Here is a 16,431-nt window from a genome sequence, read left to right as displayed (position 1 = left end):
TTGGATTTGTCGGCACGTTGAACTGATTCTATAAAGGGCACTGAACGCATCTGAATCTTAACACTTCAGTGCTGTTTGTCTTAAGTGTTTATGTGTGCTTGTCGAAGTTGCAGACGAGCTCAGTGAATGTAGATTCGCTCACGTCCAGAGGCATCAGGAAAGCGGCAGCAGGCAGGGTGCAGAGCAGAAACACTCGCTGGTATTAACAGCTACCACTGCTGCATTGCCATTGACTCGAGCTAAACACTACTCTCGGCAGACAGCCAGCTTGGAGGAGTTAGGTGAAGACAGATGGTGGAACAGGCAGATGGGAAGTAAGGATAGATAGGTTGACGGATGAATAGCACACAGAAAGAGGTCGACAGACTGAGAGAGTGATGATGGCTGGATAAAGACAGAAGGAGACAGTTGTCTGGATGGAAAGGAACAAGCGTTGCAGGAAATGAATAGACTGACGGGTAAACAGGTAGAGAATGAGCAGGGTACAGAAACATGCAGGCAGAAAATAAAGCCGAGAGCTGGTGTAGATGGATAGAGGAAGCCAAGGCTGATAATGAGAGCTAAAAAGGAGTATTTAATCTGATTTTTATCATCCGTGCCAAGGGCCAGTGTTTCAAATCTCCTCCTGTTTAGATCTTTTTGTTTTGTCACAAGAAATAACAAGGTCAGACAGAGAAACAACAACTACCGCAAAACAAAAAGGGGAGAAATGATGTAGATAAGCTTAAGTTAAGGAACTAACTGTGTGTGTGCGTGTGTGTGTGTGTGTGTGTGTGTCTAAGGGTGCAGGGGAAAGAGAGAGTGATAAGCTGGACCTCTCTGGTTGACCTTTCTGGTCATGGACTAAGCGGCATTGGGATATAACCGGGACAAGTCAGGACAAACCAGCTCTTGAAGGGTTTTATAAATTGATCCACTTCTGATTTCTTCACACTTTATTTTATAAATTCACTTATCTATTTTGGTTTTATTTGATTTTGATTTGCCTTTGCCTTTCCTTATATACTGTAGAGGAAATTAGGGGATCGGATATAAAATTCTTCGGCACTGCAGAGTGTCTCTCCCGCCTAGTTGCTGACAGACTGTCAGCTAAGTCGGTCACAGTGTTCGGTACCAGCATCAAGTTTATGAGTCGTTCAGCCAACTTCGCTGCATTGAGTCTTGGAGCTCAGAGTATTGTAAGAGTGAGCAGAAACAAGTCACGCTGGCCTCTGATTCACTACCTGCATTTCTGTTTCCTTTCTGGTTAGATCTGTAGTTGGCTAGTTTTGAGAAAAGACTCAGTTTGTAAAAGGTGCTGCTGTGCTGATTATCCCATGTTGTTCTGAGTATTGGGATGCTGCTTTTGAATAAAGGTACAGGAACTTGACTATGTGGCTTTGTGAGGGATTAACATTTAGGGGGCAGCTGTAATTCACCAAAAAAACCTGGGTCCAGGTATTATTTTAACACAGTAGTACTGCATGGTTTCTTTGTGTCTGGTACATGTTATTTTATTTCCAATAAATAAAGAACTTACACTGACACCTAATACTGAGCTTTGCATCCGATGTGTAGTTCGGGGTTTTAAATCTGAGTGCCTAAACATAAGAGCAAAAACTGTTAATCTTGCTTTAGTTGTGAGCAGATATTGTGAAGTTCTCAGTAACTGTTTTGCAGTTATGTGACTTACAAATGTTTTGCCACTTGGCAGATAGATTTATTTGAAATGTTACTAGTTATGTAGATACACATTAATTTAATGCATGTTTTTTCTTTAATGAATAATAAAATTAAATGTGATATAAATTAAATACTTTTTTAGAAAATTGGGCTCAACTGAGGAGAGTAGGGAGTATGTGTGCAGTTTAGGAAATGCATTATAAACTTGTCTGGCCCTGGTCTTACACAGTCTTAAATTAGGCCTTCAAAAAGCTGCAAATACCTGTAACGTTACCTCTCTCTCTTTCTCTCTTCAGCTCTGGAATACCATAATCTCAACACATCGATGGCAACCAAGAACTATTGGGTGAAAACAGGTAAATTGCTCTTGTGCGGGCTCACATGCACGAACATGCACGTACGAACACACACACACATACAAAAGTGCTGCTGGGAGATCAGTGGTAATCAGGAGCCGCATTGATTGGACAGAACAGTAGTTAGTTAAATGTCCCGGCGCTCGCTGTTGTCCGATTCAGCAGAACAGTATTGGCTCTGTACGTTTTCCTCCCCCCTCTTCCCTCCCACCCCTTCCTCCTCTCGCCTGCTCGCTCTCAGTGCTCTGACTGTCTTTAGCCACTCTGTTCCTGGGAAAACCTATTGATGTATAATTCACAGCTTCCTGACTGGGGCAGAGGGAGAGATCACTTCACATCACATCACAGCCGGGTGTGAAAGATGCTGTTTTGTGTGTGTGTGTGTGCGTGTGTGGGTGTGTGTGTGCGTGCTTGCTTGCATGTGTGTGTTGGAGTCCTTCCACGGCTCTATCTCACTTATAGCCTCTGGTAAGAGACGCACTCAGCAACAAGATTGATGCAAGCACCTGTGTGGTTGTGTGTGTGTGTGTGTGCCTGCGCTGATATGTGTTTGTGTTTATTTCTGGATGAGACACACGGTGTGTGTCGCTGCAGCTGTAATAGAAGTTTCTGGATGAGCAGATTTTAAATGAAAGGGACGATCATCCCGTCCCCTTCCATATCCCACTCATCTCCTGTGTGTTTTTTCTCTTTCCCTTTCTCCTCAATATCAATACTGTCCTCAAATGATCTCCCTTTTCTCACCTACTCCCCCTACACACTCTGCTTCCCTTCACTTATCTTCTCCTCTCACCCGTTTTCTCGGTGCCTCCCTCTTCTCTTCTCCTGCCTCATGTTGTCGTTCCCAAACCATCCTCCATCCCCTCGGCCGTGTCCTCTTTCGCCCCTCTTTGCCTGCCTGAACGCCTGTTAAATCCCTCCTCTGTCCTCTTTCGTCTTTCCTCACAGTGATCCAGGATGTGGACAGCTCCTCCCTGGAGGCCAACTATCAGAGCTTTGCCAGCTTGATGGAGCAGCGGTTGGCTGAGCTGTTCTTGGTGGCCGGCAGGCAGGGTCCTCGGACGGTGCGTTCTCGGCGGGCCACCACTGTGGGGGGCTACACCGTGCAGGTTGGTGGCATTCACTTAAATGGAATCAATGAATCAATCATTCACATCACAGTACACTATTTTAATGTTGTATGACTGAGTAGATTAGGATCAGCTATGATTTTCAGGGGCTTTTTAGCACACAGTACGAGTTGACACAGGCAACTATGTCAGTCAACTATACTAGTGGCTCTGCAAGGCTAGACTTACATTAAACATGGCACCATTTTGAGCTCAATACCAGTGGCAGATGTTAACATGCTGATGCTGAAGCAGGTGTAATGTTTAACATGGTCATCAGCCTAGTTTAGCATGTTAGCATGCTTACACGTATGAAAGTCTCATTGACAGTAAACGTGGTATCCATGGGAATGTGATTGGCTTTGCAGACAGTTGGTTATAAGCAAATTCAAACAAATCAAATGCTTTTGACTCGTTGGTGGTGCTAGATTAAAAGTCAGGGTCAGTATGATTCATCCTTTGAGGACCCTAAATATCTGTTGGAGCTCAGATTTACAGTATACATGTATATGTACAGTAAATGATAAACCTGTTTGAAGGCAAACTTGTGATCGTCAGTGCCAAAAAGCTTCACATTCAGGCCCCTAGATAGCACCCTCTTCTCATGGGTGTCTTGAATAAAGCTTCAAGGTCTAGAATATTATATAATATAATGTAATGTAATTGAGTGCTCACATAGTAACTTTTCAGAAACATTATTTTCATTGATAGTTGGAATTAGACCTGAAATAATCAGTTGATTGACTAATCCATTAAACTATTGAACTGTTGTGATAATTGATTGATCACAAAAATCTGTTTAAATAATTGATGGTAAAAATGATGTTTAACTGTTGTCCAAATATAACCAATTTTTGTGCTGTGCTGCGTGGGAGCAGACTCCTAATTAAACTGTCCCTGGTTTTCAATAGGGAAATTAATCAGTGACAATTATAAGAATAATGTTTAATACATGTGAAACAGGTCTCATGACTGTGCAAGTAGATTTGAAATATAAGAAATGGCTTTCAAATGAAAACCATGGATTAACTCAACTAAAGCATGTGTTTGAATAGTTAACATTGTTCTTAAAGTATGGTCTTTTGAAACAAGGCAATGTAACCATCAGATTGAAGAAGTCAGATAGAGGGATACATGTACAGACTTGAGTTTAATTCAACTGAAGGCAGATGTACAAAGGCTTAATATGTTATTTTCCTGTAATTGAATTTTTGTTCCATATTGTGCAAATTAAGAAGAGTGACTCCTCCTGTGCTTTATCCTTTACACAGCCTCAAGGTTTTATGGGAAGTCACACATGACCAGTTTTATGGCTACAGAAATGGAGGAGTGAGGGACTTGGACAGAGGGGGGAGGGAGGTTTGTCATGAGGGGAGAAATCATCCAACCATTTAATGCGTCCCATCCCTTTTTTTATGAAAAAAATCAAATTATCAGACTTGATTAAACTGTCTGATGTGTTCGTCAAATTAAAAAAGGTGTTTGATGTATGATGAAAGGAAATTGAGTTTTCAAGTGACTCAGTTATCCTCGAGTGTCTTCCCCAAGTGCAGTTATCTTGCAGTAAATGGCTCGTTATGATCAAAGCAGCCTAGCCAGAATTTTGACTGGGCCACTGATACAGCAGGGACTATAAATGTGTTGGTGTGAAGAGATAAAGAACTTTGTATTAAATCTGGCTGTAGTTGGTATGTTGTGCTGATGTTGTCTGTCTTGAAGATAAACTATTATCAGCTTTAGATGTTGGACACTATGTTTGACTTTTCCAGATGGTGAGCATGCGTCGACTGCCTGGTCCCAAGAACCCAGCAGAGATGACATACTATGTCCAGCTGAATGGAGCACCCATCACTGGAACCAACGCTGCCAAGACCCTCAGCAGCCTGGACTCCCAGACCATGGCTCTGACACTGGGATACTTTGTGCAAGTGCAGGCTGAACGTAAGATTGTTTTCTTACTGTGCTGTGTTACATAACATTTAGAGCTGCAACCACAATTCTATCAGTCAATCAAAGAAAATGTGTTACCAACATGTTTTATATTTGATTGTTTCAGTCATTTTTCAAGCTACATTTTCAAACATTTGCTGTTTCTAGCTTCTTCTGTTCTTCTGTTTTTTTTTTTTTTTTTACTTTGAAAGTAAATATGGAGGCTTTTTAGGTAAAAGAAGCAATTTGAAGATAAACCTTTGGGCTCTAGGAAATGGTGATCAGCCGTTTTCAAATGTTTTAAGACTGAATGAAATGTAAAAATAATTGTGAGTTGTAGCCCTAATGCATGTAGCTTATATATAATTTTGTGAAGAAAAGAGCAAGGCACAAGAGACATAATGCAAATTAACAAATTCATATTGAAGTTATTACACCACTGATTTAGTATTTTTTTAGTATTTAGTATACTTCAAGAAAAGAGACATTGAAAAAAGTAGAAAAATGCAGTTGATATCCTGTCTTTTAGTTTCTAGTATCAGTCAAATGCTTGGAAGGACATTTCATGTCTCCAGATAGAGCCAAGCTTTCCAAATTTTGAAAAAGTGCCACGTGAAGAACTGGTGCATATCAGAATATCCTTGTCAGGTATACTTTAAAGGACAACTTTGACATTTTGGAAAATATGCAAAATATGAGAGATGCCAGAACTGTATTTCTTGGCCAAGGTTTTTTTTGGCATAATCCCCTGTAAAATATCCAATCATCATTTTAACACTTTGGTATTTGTACAGATTAAACAAACAAGACACAACATATTAATTAGTGTGGCTAAGAGGTGCCATTAAGTGGATGGATTAGCTTTAGACAGTGCCAGCTAAGCTGTTTCCTTTGGTTCTAGTCTTAAGGCCAAGCTCAACTGACTGGCTGGTATTTTCCCCAAAATGTTGAGCTACTCCTTTATACACTGTGCACTATTACCATTTTTTCTTTCCAGCAATAGAAACAATCAGCATAAAAATAGGAATAGTGCAGACTGTGTATTCCTTTCTGTATTTATTCTTTATTCCTTTCGATGTTTTTTGCATAAAAAAAAAACAGCACATATGTGTACATGAAATTCACATTCAGCTACCAATGTAGAGAAGCCAATCTTGTAAAAACTTTCCCAGTTTAACTGCTTTTTAGGGTTTATCTGCTGAACTCAAGCATAACATTCTTGGCTTACTGTAGCATTGTTAAGCATTCAGGTTTTCCATAAATTTCAATAATTTCCATAATTCCCAATGGATCCAAAAAAGCTTTAAAATATCCACACATTCAAAAATTCCAAATGAAAATTGTGTATCCACACTTACATGACGTTAAGTTCAGAAAATTGTAGTTCTGTATATTTGTTATTAGTGTCTGTTGTTATTTGTGAAGGCCTTGAGAGAATGTTTACCCATGCAACTGGATGTTCCTACTGTTGCTGCTGAAGAGGACTAAGTGTTCCCTCTCACCTTTCTCGCTCACATTTCCCCAGAATCTATAATTAACAACGTGGAGAGATACCAAGAACCATCACAACCCCTCACAACCCCTCCTAGCAGTCCTCAAGCCCAGCACTGAACACAATGTTCTTGTAAAATTAATTTAGTTTGCTATAACAGGCTCAGTGGAAACAAACTGAATTAGTCCTTCAAGTGAAAAACATTTCCCTTTGTCAAGCTCAAAGAAATATGTTCCATAGAAGAACTTTAGGTTCTAGTAATCTTTTTTTTAAGGTTGTACACTAAATCCAGTCTTCAATCATAATTTGTGTCTTTATTATGCAGTTTTTGTATTATATGAATTGATAGCCAGCCTGGCATAGAGTACATTCCAGTCCCCTTACATTGCATCTACGTTCGTCTAACTTGCATCTGAACTGTGTGATGAGAGAGGAAATGAGGAAATATATGAGAAATGAGATGTCCTTTCCTCTGAAGTATAAATACTACTGTAAATGAAACCTGTTATTGATGTGCACGTGTTTTGTTAAACAGGTATCAGGCTACAGAGAGAAATCACAGATGCTGATAGTCGTGGGCCTTAATTAGTTTGCAGACAAACATTTATCAAAAGCCTTGACAGCTGTTAAAACCGACTGATAGCTTATTCAGCTGTGATCATCTGCAACCGTCATCAGCAGTGGACATCACTTCACATGATGCTGTGGACTGTGTCCTGCTCAGAGCCATATGAACCACTGATATTCTGATTGTGAAATTACAATGTATTACCCAGAATATGATGATGATGTCTTTTGAACAATATCAATTATTTGCTCAGCTAAGTGTGCTAAATGTTTCATGGAAAATTGAAAGTATGTAACATGTCAAATCATTATCATTATCAGCCCCACATGTGAATGAATGAAAAGGGTGTGCTCCAAGAAATTACAATAACTGGAGTGTTTCTTGCTGGCTGACTTTCCTACTCTCTCTGACTTTAATTGTATCCATAGCTTAGTAAAGTGAATGGGGTAAATTACAGTCAAGTCAAGTCAAGTCAAGTCATTTATTCATGTAGCACATTTCATAAGACAGGCCCAGACTCTGTATGCTTAAAAATAGAAATACAAAGTAAAGTAAACACCACACATTACAAAATGGTATATGATAAAAACAAATGAGGATCACCATCAACATCAGAAAAATGTTGTTGCGGCCTACAGTTAACACAGTACTAGGCTAGATATTTAAACATAAAACAGAATATAAAACTTGGGAGAGATATACTTGAGTTTAATCTGTCCTTACTTCGTTATGAAACTGTTATCCAATAAGAGGGGCGTGTCAGCTGGTCAAAAGATTTCTGTGAGGGCTGCTAGCATGTATCCTCGCTCGTTGCTCTGCGGAGATTCCTCCATGCTTCTCAGAGCAAAATTAAGAGCTGCGGGATGGCCTGCAAGATGGAGGATCAGCACAACTTCAAATAAGGGTATTGGGATGTACCAACATAATCAAAGGGCCAGTAAACGGGGGACTGTAGCCTAAGAGATGCCATGGGGTAATTCAAGTCTCTGCTACTCTGCTTATTGATTTGAGAGCACGGTACTAACTGAAGGACGGTAATAACTTAAGGAATCTCAGATGAGTCGACCAAATTTTCCTCAGCTCCTCTTTTTCCCTCATCTGGATTTCGAGAGATTGATAGTAAGAAGATAGAAAGACTCAAGTGTGTTCTCTACATCTAACGAAACGGTAAAAGTGAGGGAAACAGGCCCCCCCACCCCAGCAGGAATCACGCCCTCCTTTGAACAGATTTAACAAACGAGATTTAAAGGGCAAGAAGGTTGATTTTTCGTAATAATCAGACATAGCCAGGCAAACTGTTTTGCCTTGCATCCAGACTTTATCCTAAGCTAAGTTAACCGCCTGCTGGCACCAGCTTCATACACAGTGTTCAAACATGCGAGTGGTATCAGTCTTCACTTCTAAATCTTGGCAAGAAAGCAAATGAACATATTTCTCATATTTGCTGCAATAATCTTTCAACTGTGTACAAATGCCAAACATATTCAGCCTAACCTGAAAAATGTCTTGTAGTGTATTTATTTCTGCCTGTCTTTGTAATCACTGAAAGGTCACTTAGTGGCTAAACTGCTCAGAATTGATCGAATGCACAGTCAAAGTCTGATGAATTGTATCCCTATGTTTATAGCTGTGGTAAAGACGCCGCCCGGCAACCTGTGGATCATGGCCGTTCTGACGCCTCTGTTCCTGCTGGTGGTGGTGATCGGCATGGTGGCCTTCATTCTTTGTCAGAGGAATAGGGTCATTTTCAAAACTGGCGCCTTCAGGAACTTCAAAACCCGCTCCAAAGTAAGATTGTTTAACTAAGACATCATACTGTATTACTTTCTCCAGCTTTTGTTTTCCTATCATCTTCTTTTTTCTCTTTCTGCTTGCTGGTCTTCTGCTTCTTCTATCTTCATTTACTGTTAATACGAATCAGCTGTTATATTAAAATATTAAAACATCACTGCTTCAAACCAACTCTACAGTGAAATTTCAATAAGATGATATAACTTGGTTCTGGATGAGTGACACATTGCACAGCAAACCGATTGGGTTAAATTGTTCCTTCAGGTCAGAAAAATATAATCCCATATGTGCGGGCCTCAATCATTTGTTAGGTTGCTGCCCAGTAGCCCGTGGTCATTTCTAATCATGCATGCTGTGAAGGCTAATCGGCCGACGAAAAATGGACAGGGCTTAGTGTACTGGAAGTGAACCTTAGGGTAGTGTTAGCCCTTTCACAATAACAGTGCTCATTCAACATCAACTCATAAATGATTTGATAAAAATCAATCATTTCAAAATAGGATGAGTATAATAGATTTCTAGCAGCTGGTTTGATCAGCTCAGGTTGTTTTCCTGGTCACAGTACAGTGCATGATGCCAGAACAACAGCTGCTTCTGTCACTGCAGTCAGTCAAGCGGTAAACAGGCTCATGAAGAGGCTTTGCTTTCTACAAAATTCTTTAGTCTTGAACTATGTTTTACATTTAATATCATGATGAGACTTCCACTGCAGCACAAATTTCTTCCATTCGCTGCACATCCACTGAATAGCATATTGACCATCTTTTGGTCTTTTCCAGGTCAAACTTTTGATACCTGGCAAAGGAATATCCCTATTGCTATGAATAAACCAATACACAGAATATTTCTGTCTCCAGATCAAAGACGACTCGAAAGTTTGACTGTCAGCAAATATTCCCTCCTCAACAGGACAGTAGTAGAAACAAAATATCTCTACAAATATCTGTGCAATGTTTCTAATATTCCTGACAAATATCCTGGTGGAGCAAGCAATCATACTTGTAGGCTGATATAGAAATGTACCCATAAGCAGTAAGATGGTTTCATACCAGGGTAACAGGTGTTGTAGAGCGGCTGTAAACTGGGCATCAGCTTTGTGATACCTGGAATTTAAGATTTCAGACACAAGGATGTTAACCCAAGATAAAGTTACTGATATCAGCAGGAAAGTATTCACTCCTATCCTCAATGAAACAGTTGAACACATGTCATTTGCATTGTAGGATAATTGGGTCATATTTGGTAGGCAAGTTTGATATATAATGAATGAAGTATTTGTAGTTTTGACCATCATTTCTCTCAGTTTTGATACCCACCAGGCTGCTGTTTGGGAACAGATATTTGACCCTGTTTAAATGATCTATACAATATTGTCTAAATTGCATGGTGTAAGTGCATTTAAGGTGTGTCCAACAGTGACACTGAGCTGTGCTCTTCATTCTCAGACATTTTTCTCTGAACAGAGTTAGGAAGTCAAGAGATCCACACACTAAATTGACATTAACAAAATGGTCATGGGGATGTTGACAGTAAAAAACATACGTAAGCCTTAGCATTGAAAACATCTCTGATCATCTGACTGCATCTGTTTCTTGCCCAGACACGTCTTTTTAACAATGTTATGATCTTCCCAGTTAATTTGGTAACAGGAGTAACTAGAATGATGGCCAAACTATGAAAATTAGACATGTCCTGTCCTATCCTATCCTATCCTATCCTATCCTATCCTATCCTCCCATTTCCTTTTCTATTCTAATCTATTCTATTCTATTCTTTTTATTTTTTATTTTTTTTGTCATATTAACCCCTCCATGACGTTGTCCCTCTGACTCTCTCCCTATTTAGACCTCATATCGAAGGGAGGGCAGTTACCACCACCAGGTATTCACTAAGACACTGGCTGGGTGGATTACTGACTCAGTTAATTCATGTTTTGATGAATGAATGAGTTACTGCTTTATTTCAGAACAGGAAGTATGACTGTGTTGATCAACTCGTGTGCAGCTGCCTTGTTGACTGCATATTTCTGTATGCGCTGCCTGTCAGTGTTGCTGGGCAAATTCTTGCATGTAGCTGCTGTGCTGTGGACATGACTTTTTCCAATGTCTTCATTGGCCTTTGGAGATCAATAAGAGGAGAGAGGAGGGGGACAGTGGTGAAAGATGAAAAAAACTAGCATGTCAAATTCACAAGCACGTTCCTTTAGATTTAAATTGTTTAGCTTTGAGTCGATCGGCTGAATTACCAAGGAGAGAGCTCGTAAAAAAGGCAAATGAGCTCTGTTCTGCCAACCAGAAGAGGCCATATTTAACCCGGCTCATAAACATGAATAGCAGAAAGGATGCTCAACACCTGTGAACCAAACAAATCTATTTTTATTTTGTAGCATCGGTAAAAATGTGACTCAAGCCTGTGTCATCAGCCTAGACTGCCTCTGTGCCAGTTCCCTTCCCTTTCAAGCCAGTCATTTTATCCTCTAAGATGAAGCCACTCTCATCCCTCAGTGGCTCAGCAGGAACCCTATACGGTCCCCCAACCCAATTCTTTTTTTTATGTGAGGGTCTCTACTGGATTATGCTAGCTATTTTATCATGGCTAGACCCAAAAAAGGGCAGCAATGGCCACAGAGCATGGATAGAAAATGCTTAAAAGATTTAAACTACAAAGGACCATTCAGAGGCCGGCCCTGTGGTTACTTTGGCTTTGGTGGAGCATGTCAGCTTATTTAGACACTGTCCCTTGAGAAGCAAAGTGTGCCTAGTGAAGAATGGTGGGATGAGTTAACGGTGTAGGCAGGACATTTTTGGTGGGTAATCGAGCTGGTGTAACACTGCACAGCACAGAGTAAAGACCCCAAATATGTGTACATGACGGGTGTGTGTGTGTGTGTGTGTGTGTATGTGTTTGTGTGTTGTCCCTGCTTTATTGTATTTCCTTGTACAATTGTATAACATTAACATTTTAATTTCTGAGATCAAAGGTTTTATTTGCTTTCACAATCGTTTGTAAACATTTATTATCATTTTTGTTTTGTTTTACGAGAGAGTGCATTAAATATTAAAGCGTCCCGAAATGAGATTTCACAAGTGGTGCCGTGAGGCTACAATAACTGCTCTTACCCACAGTGGTATTTATCCTCTTCCAATCCCAAGCTGTTGCATGCGTGAGCAAATGAGATAAATATTTCACACAGGGATTTAGTTTAGAAAGAGCTCGTGGCATTGTGGCAAACTTGAGGTAAACACTACTAGTTGTTTAAAGCGTAGGTCAATTTTTTCCAAGTCTATATCGATAAAAGATTCTATCTTACATTGAAAGAGTTACTGGCTGCTGTAATTGGTCCTACTGTCAAAACTGGCCTGAAACATTTGCTTTTTTAACTGAGAGATAACAGGAAATAAGGTGAAGAAGGGAAGGACATGGAACAAAGGCCCGCAGGTATACCCAAACTGAGGACATTGTGATTAAATGATCATCATCCTAGACCTCTAAGCCACCAGGATTCACAAAGCAATCCCTCCCTAAATGTGATTCCAGTGTAAGAGATGGGACTCACATCAGCTCCTAATCATTGCAACACGTGTTCCAACATAACGGTTGTTTTTGCACGTAATTCCCCCTTTATATTTTGCTAGTCAGGTTTTTAAATACAGCATCTTCCATGTCAATGCAACTTAATAAAAGAGTGCTACTACTTCACTTTGGTCCGATCTGATCAGAATATGAGCCATAAAACCTCTGATCTGGTCTGGATGCTCCAATTACATTCTGATCACAATGCATTTTGCCTGTATTTAAACCTGCATTGTGTATCATTGTCCTCAACTAGATCAAATACATTGATGCCAGGTGTAAACAGGGTCTATGTCAGAAGCCAACCCCAATGACTCATGTATACTATAAAGTTCCATAAATACTAACCAGACCTAAACAGAGTAATAGACTTCAAGCTGATCTACTGTGAGTATTTTTGTGTGTCAGTGCGTGTTTGTGTGTGTTCTGCACCCAACCCACTCAGACATCAGTCACCACGCAGGACAGGCTAAAGCTGCTGATCAATACTGGGGTTTAGACTAGGTCTGCATGTGTGTTTAAGCATCAGTGAGTGATTCTGCAGAGTCCGGCTCACTTCATCACTCTGCACGTCTTGTGTGCAGCCGGAACATTCTTCAAAATGGCTTTTGCTCCCTCTGTGCTGCCTTGTATAGGCGTGAAAGCCTCAGATAGCAGGCTTCCGTGTGGACTACAATGGAAGTGGAATCAGCAAAAGCAGAAGCAATCCATTTTTCATTTGTAAGGTGTTCAATGAAAGCACAATGCAGTGGCTGCCATTTAAAGGGCTCAAGCTATTTTGCATTTTGCTGCATCATGCCATGAGTTTGCCTAACCAGTTCAGCACCATGCTGATGTGCACCGCAGTCTATTACTTTGTGTCTCATTTTACTTATTATACCAACTCTTGGGGACATTTTTGTTTCAATGCAGCTCTGTGGTGTGCTTCCGCCATTCACCCTGCTAGAGCTGAATTTAAATCAATATGGCCGCAGGGGGAATAGAGCATATCTCATCCATCTGCTGTACCTCATTGAGCTGCTGTTGGCTGTTGCTCTGAGTTAAAATTAGACATCAGGAGAAGCTTCTGTTTGATAGTGAAGGCAAGGAAAATAAGAGTGGATAATTTGGTGCTGCAACGGGGTCATGCTCATGTCATTTCACATGACATCTTTAAGTAGAAGAAACAGCTGAAGGCCGTGTCACCACCTTTCTTACTTCTCTCATGCTCTTTTCCTCCATCGCTGTTCTTAATGGATGTGGAGAAAACTGTCATCCATCTCTGACAGACAGATCAGAGGCTCAGGCTTTACCACAAGCCCTGTCCACAGCCAAAGTCTTCATAAAACTGAGCTGCTTGCGCAAGATGAAAGATGGCCATTTGTTCAGTCAACATGCTGTCTGTGGACAGTGGAAGAGAGGGAGAGATGGTGGTGGAGACAGGGAAAAGAAAAGGAGGATTAGCAAGGAAGAAGAGGCAGAGACAGATGGGAAAGAAGGGAATGTGAGGATATGTGAGTGTGAAAAGAACAGAGAGAAAAGAGAGAAAGACCTTGAGCGAGTGTAGTAAAGCGCAAGTCGTGAAATGTCAGGCGCACTTTTCAAGGTTATGCCTCACGGCTCTGTCATTTCTGAGAATCCATACTGTCTCCGTGCACGACAGCCATTACCCATCAGCCAGTGAATGACACATCTTTTAAAGTCTATGTGCAGTACGTGTCAGGCTGTCTCTCAGTTCAACAGCACTGAAAGCACATTTAATTTCTGCTCCTCAATAATCTATATACATAATGCATAATGGTGGAGGGATATGTTCTGAACAACACATCTAATTCACAACCCTCCCTCCTGCCTCAGCTGCTGCCGTGACACACAGGGCTAAACCCCCCCTCAACCTGTGAACAGCATGAGGCCATAGGCAAATCACTGTTGCACTCTCCATACATCTTTTACACGATAGAGTTACTGTCATCGTACATCACTTCAGCGGGTAGAGGGTGTGTGCAGACACACGCACGCTCAATCCATATATTCATGGGGAGAGGGGTTTTTACCCACTCTCTCTCTCTCTCTCTCTCTCATAACCTGTGTGTCCTCTATGTGTTTTATATCACTTTCCTAACACTCCTCCACGGCTGCAGCCACGTGTGTTGGAGCTAGCTTATGGCACAGTGGTGTATATGACCGATTAATTATTAAAAATGCCGTCAGCCGGATGCCCACGCTGCTGCCTAACCTCACATGCACTCTGAATTCAGCATGCATCATCAGATGCATTAGGTGTCCCATTTCAGAGCCGCTCAAAATAGAAAAGGGGAGGCAAAAAAAAATCAGGGTTTCATCTGCTTTGTTGTATAACCTAAAAGGGGTCTTTCTCTCCTTTTTTCCCCCTCGTTCTCTATTCCATCAATTGAAAGGCGTTTAACTTTACAAAGAACGTGTCCAGGTCTCGGAGGCTTAGCAAAACTCGTCTACTGATGCCTTTTTTTCTTTTGTTTGTTTATGCCAAAACCCCCGACTTCAAAGGTGCTGTCAAGTTTTGTTTTTTATTTATTTTTCAACTTTTTTCTTCATGCCAGTTGTGTCGTTTGGAGACTGATAAACCTCCCTAAACCTCCCTAAAAAAAGGGAGGTCCATCCAATTACCTTTATCTAAAATGAAAGGAACACTTGTTGGGAGGTTTGTCTTTAATATTCAGGAGACCCTGTCATGTTTCTGTGAGCAACTCTGACATCTGTTCAGCCATGTTGGGCTGTGCAGTGCTACACCTTGATGGACTTCTGCTGTTGATCAGATCAGAGTTACAATTTACTTAATTTGATGTTCAACCAAGGACAGTTCAATCCCCTACTTAGATTTTCAATATTTATGCTTTAAAATCTCACCTTCATGGCAGCTACTACCTATCTTAATTTACATACAGAAGAAAATAGATCCTAAAAAGTTACATTATGAATTTAAAACTACAATAAACAGGAAACCTGTGTTGTAATGCCAATTAACTCCAAGCAGCAGGTTAATATTCATCAGCCCAACCAGCCTGTGGTGCATTTTATCAGAAAATATGAAATAGTTAGAGTCAAGTGATTTTATGATGGAGACAGCTTTCAGAAAATGGAGCGCTCACTCACTGCCAGTTTATTTTTTCATTGAGTTTTAATATGAATACAGCCACAGGTAGATGAACAACAATTCTCTTGAATATGCCACATAATTGTGTTGAGGGATGGTATTACATCATGGTGTAACCCAGCTGTTCTCACATCCAGCACATCAAATACAGCAGCCTGGTCAGTGGCCCTGCGCTCCTTAGTTTGACGCTGTAGTTACCCTTCGAGCTTCACTTCTTTGAAGCGCCTCTCTAGTAGCAGTCTGAATCTGACTGGTTTTGCAATATAGTTTGGCCAAGTGTTGAGAGTAATTTGTTTTCAGGTCATAGTCTGTAAGTAGGTCAACATACATTAATGATGTATCTAACATTACATAAGTGACTTACGGTAAATGTCGTGACTTGTCACTAATGTAAGTTAGGTGACTGAACATAGTTATTTTAACCCAACGTATAATCTTTTCCTGATCTAACCAAACCCTGACTATTAAAAGTCATAACAATGCTTCATTTTTTAATAAAATACATTTTTGATAATATTACATATTATGTGTGTATTATGTATATATTTGATGGGTTGGATATAATCCCAACTATAGAATGATTCTCTCTCTGAAGCTGTTTTTTTCACAATTGTTTTGGTTAGATTGAATTCAAACTGAAATTAAATTGGATGTTTGTTTTCCTCTCCAGCAAATGTCCTGTTGGTGGAAAAGATTAGGCAGAGGTTGCAGAAATGTATTTTTCATATTATTTGATTTCAGAGAACCAGAATGAATGCTGGGGCGGCTGTAGCTCAGTGGGTAGAGCTGGTTGACTGGTGATCAGAAGATCACTGGTTCGAATCCCGGCTCCCCAGGGC

The 16,431-nt window shown here is 40.5% G+C and overlaps 1 protein-coding gene across 4 annotated transcripts in view; it reads left to right on the top strand.

Moving 5' to 3' along the window:
• kiaa1549la (KIAA1549-like a) overlaps positions 1–16,431 on the top strand; it is a 104,101-nt gene that overhangs the window by 55,547 nt on the left and 32,123 nt on the right. For 3 of the 4 annotated variants that reach the window (XM_030425427.1, XM_030425425.1, XM_030425426.1), the window contains exons 8-12: positions 1,959–2,018; positions 2,967–3,127; positions 4,897–5,068; positions 8,744–8,904; positions 10,753–10,788. In XM_030425427.1, the coding sequence (XP_030281287.1) occupies positions 1,959–2,018; positions 2,967–3,127; positions 4,897–5,068; positions 8,744–8,904; positions 10,753–10,788 (590 nt within the window). The remainder of the gene's footprint in view (positions 1–1,958; positions 2,019–2,966; positions 3,128–4,896; positions 5,069–8,743; positions 8,905–10,752; positions 10,789–16,431) is intronic. The other variant, XM_030425428.1, reaches the window with a different exon arrangement.

The sequence above is a fragment of the Sparus aurata genome, chromosome 8 (genome assembly GCF_900880675.1).
Source record: "Sparus aurata chromosome 8, fSpaAur1.1, whole genome shotgun sequence".
In the NCBI taxonomy this organism is placed as follows: Eukaryota; Metazoa; Chordata; class Actinopteri; order Spariformes; family Sparidae; genus Sparus; species Sparus aurata.
This window is presented reverse-complemented; position numbering and strand designations above follow the sequence as displayed.